At 38.1% G+C, this 8,604-nt stretch overlaps 1 protein-coding gene across 1 annotated transcript; it reads left to right on the forward strand.

Annotated features, from left to right (window-relative positions):
• The first annotated feature begins 2,368 nt into the window (after positions 1–2,368).
• Positions 2,369–7,215, forward strand: LOC125323154 (McKusick-Kaufman/Bardet-Biedl syndromes putative chaperonin-like). The gene is made up of 4 exons (XM_048297832.1): positions 2,369–3,359; positions 3,844–4,019; positions 4,665–4,775; positions 5,218–7,215. The coding sequence occupies exons 1-4, from the start codon at positions 2,369–2,371 to the stop codon at positions 5,656–5,658; spliced, it is 1,719 nt and encodes a 572-aa protein (XP_048153789.1). The 3' UTR covers positions 5,659–7,215.
• The last annotated feature ends 1,389 nt before the right edge of the window (positions 7,216–8,604 follow it).

The following is an 8,604-nucleotide window of genomic DNA, read 5'->3' on the forward strand; positions in this document are numbered from 1 at the left end:
TCAGCTTCATCTGTTCAGTGTTATTATTATAGAGTAAGAAAAAAAGGATTTCTAGAATATATTCAAAATAATAAATTATCTTTACCTAGGTAGATGCCAGTTTGCAATGGGTCTTAAAACCTTCTGGAAGGACTACAAAGTTCTGATTGTTGTGGGAGCTGGCCTTGGGCTGGTGCACGGGGGCTGGTTACACATGAAGTCCAGTCCTATCTTCCAAGTGAAGACAGAGGATTTTGTTCCAGAACCTGGGATTGTGACATTCATGATGCAAAGTGATCGCAAAAATAAAGAAAAGTAGCATTAGTACTTTGTTTTTTGGGTAAGTTGCCTAATTAGTTGTATCTGTGTCTTTGAGGGAGAAGATGAATTTATTGAGAATTTTCAAACAGGTACAGCCTTGGTATTCTAACTTTAGTCTTTCAGAGTTTTGTTCTTCTTTGAAACTGAGTTAATTTTTTGTACCTACGTGGACCCAAAAAGCGCATCATAAAATCTCAGAAACTACTGCTAAATCCCACTTGATGGGCTCAATTAAGTGAGGGTATTACATGTCTTAAAGATATCTAAAAACAAACTCCAGTAACTTCAAGAGAGTAATCGGACTCTATAACAGTATCCCTTCAGGCTCAAAACTGCCCAGAAATAATTGTGACTTGTAACATATTCTGTGTTCATAGGGATGGTGATTACAATAGAGAATGAAACAAAATGAAGTACAAGTGTAAATACTGTAGAGTTTGCGTAGAAATGTAAATAAACATTGATTTAAGTTTTACTGTTTTAAGAACTGAAAAACTTTCTTGGTTGGCATCTTGAAGTAAGAAACCTTTGTTTGAGCCAGATTTCTTAAAGTTGTTTGGACATCAAAAGCTGTTGTTTCTGTTGCCTGGCAAGCACTGCTGACTAGTTGAGTTCTTTTGTTCTTGAGTAAAATCAGGTGAATATCGCTGTTGTTTTGATACTTCAGTGCAATTCAGTGAAGTTTATGGTAGCCTGTTACTTATAGACCTGCTGGTAACAGTATAGACCAGTGGTCAGAATTGAAGTTATTAACAAACGGGTATAATTGGTGCACTGTGTTTGTAGTAAAATCATATTAGTAGATTTTCTCAGTTAAAAAGCATTTTAGCATATGTAGGCCAGTTGTATGAGGTCCAACGAGGCCCAGTGCCATGTCGTGCACTTGGGTCACAACCCTGTGCTAAGCTACAGAGAAGAGTGGCTGGAGAGATTCCTGGGAATGCTGGTGACAGCAGCTGAACGTGAGCCAGCTGTGCCCAGGCGGCCAAGGGGATCCTGACCTGGATCAGCAATGGTGTGGCCAGCAGGACCAGGGCAGTGATTGTCCCCTCTGCTTGGCACTGGTGAGGGGCATCCTCTTTCAAAGAGGACACTGAGGTGCTGAATGAGTCCAGAGAAAGGCAATGGTCCTGTGAGGAGTGGCTGAGGGAGCTGGGGGTCTTCAGCCTGGAGAAAAGAAGGCTCAGGGCAGCCCCACTGCTCTCTACAAGCACCTGGAAGGAGCCTGCAGGCAGGTGGGGCTCGGTCTCTTCTCCGAAGTAACAAGTGATAGAACAAGAGGAAGTGGCCTCAGATTGCACCAGGGGAGGGTTAGATTGGATATTAGGAAAACTGTCTTTACAGAAATGGGTGGCAAGCACTGGCACAGGCTGCCCAGGGAAGTGGCTGAGTCACCATCTCTGGAGGTATTTAATGGATGCATAGATGTGGCACTTGGGGACATGGTTCTGTGGTGGCTTGGCAGTGCTGGGGTAACAACAGAACTCGATCTTAAAGGTCTTTTCCAGCCACAATGATTTTGTGATGCAGTGTTTGTCCTTCTGTGACTTTTTTTGGTGAAAACTAAAATAGGTCAAGCTATACAATATCTTCATAAGATTATTCTAATAGCTTTCTGGTTTTTATTGTAGGTATAACTAACCTTGAAGGTTTTCATCTGTGACTGTTGCCAGAAAAGATGAAGAAAACTACCTGGAGTAGAAAGAACCTTCTGCTTGTAGCAGGACTGTCACTTATAGGTGTTCATTTAGGAAGCATGCTTGTAAACTTTGTTGCAAAAAAGTCTGCTCAATCTCATTCAGGAGCTAAAAGAGATCGTCATGAATGAAATCGCTTCCTGCTGTCACTCTCATGTTTTGCAACATGATTTAAGCCTCATTTTAAGAGAGCTGTGATGAGTAATTTCAGGAATGTTATGTTACTGTATGTACTGTTTCACACTGAAAATAATAATTCCTACCTGCAAAGAATTAAAAGCACTACTTTTAATATTTAAAATTGCTGTAAGTTATAGATCCAAGTAAAAATGAATTGTTTTGTTGACTAGAATTAAAATCTTACCTTGACAATGTCTCGCCTTGAAGCTAAAAAGCCTCCGTTATTTATTAGTGAACCTTTAACTAGAGATGCGGTGAGTCAGTCGCTGTCTTTGCTGAGTGGAATATTAAAATCTTCCTATGGTCCTGCTGGCCGACTCAAACAGCTCCACAATGGTGTGGGGGGTTGTGTTTGTACCACTTCCCAATCCTCAGCCCTCCTGGGGCACCTTTCCACCAGCCAGCCTGTGCTGCGTGTCCTGACAGCCTCTGTACAGAACCATGTGTCACGTTTCAGTGACTGTGGCTTATTCACTGCCATTCTGTGCTGTGGCTTCATTGAAAATTTCAGGAGCCTGAATGTTGCACCTTTTACTATCATTAAAATAAGCAAGCATCTTTTGAGTTTGTGCATGGACCACCTGAAATCTGAGGCTTGTGGCTGCCGGGTGTCCGTGGATTTTGGCAGTGTTGAGACTCTTGTTTGTTTGGTACGTAGCATTTTAACAAGCAAACCTGCTTGCATGCTTAATAAAACAGAAGTTGATCATCTCACCACATTGGTTTTAAAGGCTTTTATATTTACTATTCCATGTCATGTTCAGACTAATGCTGTTTTAGGGAAGTGTATGATAGTACCTGTGAAAGGTAGAAGAGTTGTGGATTCTACAGTTCTTCCTGGACTGCTGATAGAAACGCCAGAATTTCAATTGGGAAAACCACTTGCTGTCAAAAGGACTGGTTCAAACACGATCAAGACTGCACTTTTCAGTGTGTCCATGTCAGGAGATGGCTTTAACGCCGAGGAAGGAACTATAGCAGTCCATCACGGAGTTTCTCTGGAAATGTCAGAGCTGAATCAGTTGCTTAATGTGGGGAAGCAGCTGGTTAAGGATGAGGTGGGCCTTGTAATGTGCCAGAAAGTGATGCATCCATCCTTGAAGCAGTACCTGAAGGAGAACGGTGTCATTGCTGTGGACAGGGCTGGGCTGTCTCTGATGGAGCCCCTGGGCCGCATGACAGGTAACGAGCCAGTTCTCTGCTCTGAACCCTTGGCCTGGAGCTTTCATTGTAAGGTGAACATTACCTGGGGTGGTGTCATTGCAGAGGAAGGAGTCTCTTATTTCACTCTGTATCCTACCTTAGCAGCTGAGCAGGAGTTGTTCTTGTCTAGTCTGAAAACCATTTTTTGAGGTGAGACTGGTCTTCTGCAGGCCATAGGTGTTATTACTGCTTGCTGCATGAGGGATATCCAATTCCAGTAACTTTATTTTCAAACTCTGATTCAAGGCAAATGAAACAATTACTTTATTTTATCTCAAACTACCACCAAGTCCTGCACTTTGAACGTGTTGGTTTCTGTTTGTGATTTCCTGTGAAATCATAGCTATTGGACAATGTATATAGTTTTAAAAGGCAAGAGGAATAAAGTTTATACTTCATGAAATGTATCTGCTAGCTGTTATGATGGTACAGCATACTGTTTTCTGCTTTTTTTAATTGACAGGTTCACAGCCTATAGCTTCCATACATTCGTTGTCTCCTGCCTGTTATGGCAGCTTGAAAGATTTGTGCCTTGAGAGTTTTGCTTCAAAGCATTTTCTGCATCTAATTCCGGAGGACACGGTTATCTGCAGCCTGATACTCTGTAACAGAAGTGAAACAGCATGGGATGAGCTGAAGGTAGGCAAGTTTTCTTCAAATCTTTTCTTGGAAAGTCACGTTTTTAATGGAAAAATAAAATACTGAGAAATATTAAATACACTGAGTTTAGAAACATAATTTTTTTGGTACATAAATGAAATTTGTTTCTAGGATTTCAAAATCCTTGAAGTGGTCATGTTCGTTTAATGTGTCTTTTAATACAGGAAGTTGTTTAGGGACAGACACATCTTTCACCTGTTCTTGATGCCAGTGCTGGATAAATATTTTCATTCTCATTACTTGGTCTATGAGAACATAAAAATAAAAACTGCCTAGCAAAAAGCCAGCAGCAACACCTGCAATGATAGTGAAGCATTGTTTTGCATTGAATAGTTGGCCTGGAAATGTCATTGATACTGATTGACTTTTTATATATAGCCCTCTTTTGAAAAAAAATGAATAAAATGCAGCTTTTTATTTCTGCTTTTCCATAGTGTGGACAAATAAAGAAAATTTCTCATTAAGTGAACATGGTTTTGGAAATCACTCAGCAGCTTTATATCTACGTGTAATTCAAGTTTATGGAATCTGTACCAGAAACTACTGAAAATTTGGGGAAATTTTCAATGGGGAAAATTCCTATTAATCATGGTATGTCTGACAAGAATTTCATATGATTTTCAGCGTGTCTGTGAAACTGCAGAACACGTGTTACAGTTAACAATGAAGGAACCTTTGGCATTATTAGGAGGGGGCTGTACAGAAACTCACCTGGCTTCATACATAAGACATAAGGTATGTAAGACATCAGGGTTTTAAAGATGCTTAATATACTTGAGAAACAAGAATTTATGTAGAATCACTGCAGCAGTTAAAACACTTGTCTCTGGATTAATGTGGCATTTTTGCTAACTACTAATATGAAATAAAGGCGTCTGTTTGAAGCACTCCATTTTAATTATGTCTTTTTAACACTATATTTGTACTCGTTAATCTTTAGGTATCTATTATAGTAATTGCATGTTTTTAAGTGTTAAAAATATGTAGATTTTTTATATTGAAAGATGATAATACATCTTTGACTCCTATTGTGGAATAATCATGACCTAAACATTTTTAGTTAGAACTGAACCATCTGTTTCGGGGAAAGATGCAGCAGCATGATACATAAAATCTAAAATTATTTCTGTAAAACAGTGTTCTAACTTTGCTTTCCTGGTTCTGGTTTCTTTTTTAGAGTTCCACTCTGCCTGACAGCACTTTCAAAGACCTAGATTGTTCTCAGACGCAATACCAATTGGTTGCTGATGGGTTTTGCCGTTCCCTGGAGTCTGTAGCTCACTCTCTGAGTCATGATGATGGAGAAATTCTTATAGACATGGTTTATGGACACTGTTGGTTTGTTCCATCAGGTTCTCCCTGTGTCTCAAAGTGGTCAGATTTAGTTTCAAAATGCGGCTGTGGGATGAATGGTAACACAGAGGACCTCAGCTGGAGGTTTTTGCAAGGCCAGTCTGGGTCTCCTGTTGTGCAGGGCTGCCCTCAAGAGCCCTCAGTAAAGGTTACTGACCTCCTGACTCTGGATTGCTTTGCTGCCAAGTGCAGTGGCCTGCAAGTAGCTCTGGAGACAGCCAACCTGATTTTGGATCTTTCATACATAATTGAAGATCAAAATTAGCTCTGATCTAACGTGATTTGTGTTGTATAGCAAGACACTGAGTTGAAAGCAGGATAATGTATAATGTGTTAAAACACTTGAATTGGTTAGAATGTGGATAACACACAGAAATTTTAAATTCAACAGTTGGCCACTGAGTACTATTCTCATTGTTAATCTACTGTGCTCTCAAGCATTTTCAAATGTTCAACCTGTTACCTCTGCATTAAGGAAAGTTTTGGATGTTTGTTAGCTCTGTGGCATCTTCAAAGGAAAGGGAAAAATGAATTCACTAGCTGAGAAAACATGTTATGTATTAGAATTTATATAGTCTCAACAAAAGCTTTACACATTCAAAGAGACGTATTGCAGCAGAATTTTATCACTGAAACTTTTAATTTTATAGGTAAAAAAGGCTTGGCTTGGCAGATGCCTTGAGCCCCTTGTTTTTAATTTTGTTCTGAATTTTTCGTCACCATACACTGCATGCAGTTTCTGTTTCTAAATGGCTGAAAGATTTTAATTCATATATGTAATTTATTTAACAAGTTATAAAAACTTTAACCTGGAGCTCTTAAGGTAGCAGGTAGCTAATAGAAGATTTGAAAAGAAATGACAGTCTAGGTGGAAAAAAAAAAAGTCAAATGGACCTTGATTGTCTTCTGTGGGATACAGGACAGTCTATAATGAAGTTTCTATCATTTAAGCAAAGCTGCAAGAAAGAATGTCCCACTTACCATTCAAGTAACTGACTATGCATGGCTTCTTTTAATGAAGTAAGGCTTTACGCTGCTGAGGCTTGTTTTGATCTTTAAATGAGACTGTAGACTGAATGATCAAAACTTTTTCTCATTCTCAGCTTGCATGCAAGATCAAAAAGGGTGTTAGAGTTTCTTACTTAAGCTCATTTTCTCTACCACTTTTCTTCTCCCTTTTTGTTTTCAGTCACAAGGGACAAATTGTTCATGGTGTGTTTCCAGAAAACATCCGAGTCAGTTGTAGTCTAGTCTGCTTATGTTTTTCCTGGTCTCTTAAGTTTTAATATATTTATTTAATATAAGCAGTAGAATTGTTATGTATAACTCAGTTTTGAAATATGTAATTAAAAACAGATCTTTCCAGACCTTTTGTACCAAGTCCTTTTAATTTTAAGAGTATAAGTAATCATTTTCTCACTGGGAAAAAATGAAGAGTTATTTAAAGTTCTTTATCTTTTTATGACCTGAAATGATTGCTTCAGTACTATAAGGAATCCTTTGGGGACTTGTGGGAGAATGTTACAAGGGTTGAGAATGGAGGCTCTTCAAAGTTGGTTACTGAAAAGGCTGCTTTTATATCTTGATCCTCCCATATGCCATGAACTATATGAAAACATCAGGAATAATGAAGCCAAATGATGGTGTGTATCTTAAGGCACAGAAGAATCTTGGTAATACTTCATCTAATTGTGATTCTCCAGCTCAGTGCTGAATTATACTATTTTACTTCCTATAATAGCAGCTTGTTATGCAGTGTGAAAAATGTTGAGTTTAGTGACTACAGCTGTGAAGTGAAAATTAAAACAATATTCAAGTAGAAGAAGTTGTGAGCATTCTTTTGTCTTGGTATCTGAAGGTCGGATCACAGCTCTTGAATTAGAGCTGACAATGGTTTTTATTCTCCCCCAAAGAAATTTGCAGATTAGAAAACTGAAAAAAATAAATTTAGTTTTTGGTAAGTAGCTAAAATTTCATTTATACCTGAACTAAAAGATTGTTTCATATATAGATAATTTTAATAACGATGAATTTTTTTCTCCTACTGTGATTAAAAAGGATAAATAAGCAGCTTGCTGTGCTGTTTGTGGACAATTCTTAGTTATACTGCAGTATGCTTGAACCTTTAGTGGTTAGTGTTGCCTCACCTTTGAGGGGTAACATAGGAGGAGTACAACTTCGGATACTTTTTAAAATCCAAGTAAAAAAAATTTTGTCTCTCATATACAGCAACATAAAGTAACTTTTTTGAACTTTCATGTTTTCTGATAAAATTTGGGTACAAAAATGGTTGGGTTTCTCCCTGTGTTTTAAAGTTGACAAAACGAAGTATAATGCCTCTGAGAGGCCACTATGGTTTTATTCCTGTTCCTCTTGATATTTGAAGCTTGTGCAGTGGGAAATATTAGCATTACATAAGTATTAAGAGACAAGTGTTTTCTGATCATGACCTCAGTCATGTCTGATTTCCACAGATTGCTCAGAGGCTGTTAATTTAAACTTCAGTAATTCTACTGATAATGCACAAGAAGTATGAACGTTCATTTCCAGCCTTCTCAGCTGTGTTCGTGCTCCAGGCTAGAAGGAGAAATAAAGGAGTGCCGATATTATAATCACTCAGGTCAACATACTTAAGTAAGATGCCAGTGTAATACAGCTGCTCCTCAGTTCAGTATTTGTTTGCTATTTCAGTTCCCACTTGATACTTAAAACTTCAAAGTGAAGACTTGAAAATGCTGATTAATTAAGGGATCTTTTTTCCTACTATTGTGACCTGTTTCAAGCAGATGCACCATTAAATAATATTATTTTGGCATTGGTTAAGAATGCATGCCTGTTTTTCATTGATTCTGCTTCTTTTCTGTGACTTTGTAGAGTCACTCTGAGCCATATCTAAAGTCTTTTCCTGTCTATTCTATCTATAAAATGGGAACAAAGATTTGTGGGTGAAGAGTTCTAAGATCCAGATGTAAAGTGAAAAACTACTTGCTGCACAGGAACAAAGAAAAAGATATTTTAAAATAACTCAAATCCTTGATAAAATATTAGAGTAATTTCATTAAGGGAGCTTTGATTAGGATTTCATGTAGACTCCTTAAATTATTTTGCTGGGTAAAACACCACGTTTTTTTATATTGAACCTGGATGCATTTTCTTGTTCTCTGAAGTTCCAGCAGCAGTATATCACTGTTGCTACCAGTATTATGATTTA

This window comes from Corvus hawaiiensis, chromosome 3 (assembly GCF_020740725.1).
Source record: "Corvus hawaiiensis isolate bCorHaw1 chromosome 3, bCorHaw1.pri.cur, whole genome shotgun sequence".
NCBI classification, from domain to species: domain Eukaryota; kingdom Metazoa; phylum Chordata; class Aves; order Passeriformes; family Corvidae; genus Corvus; species Corvus hawaiiensis.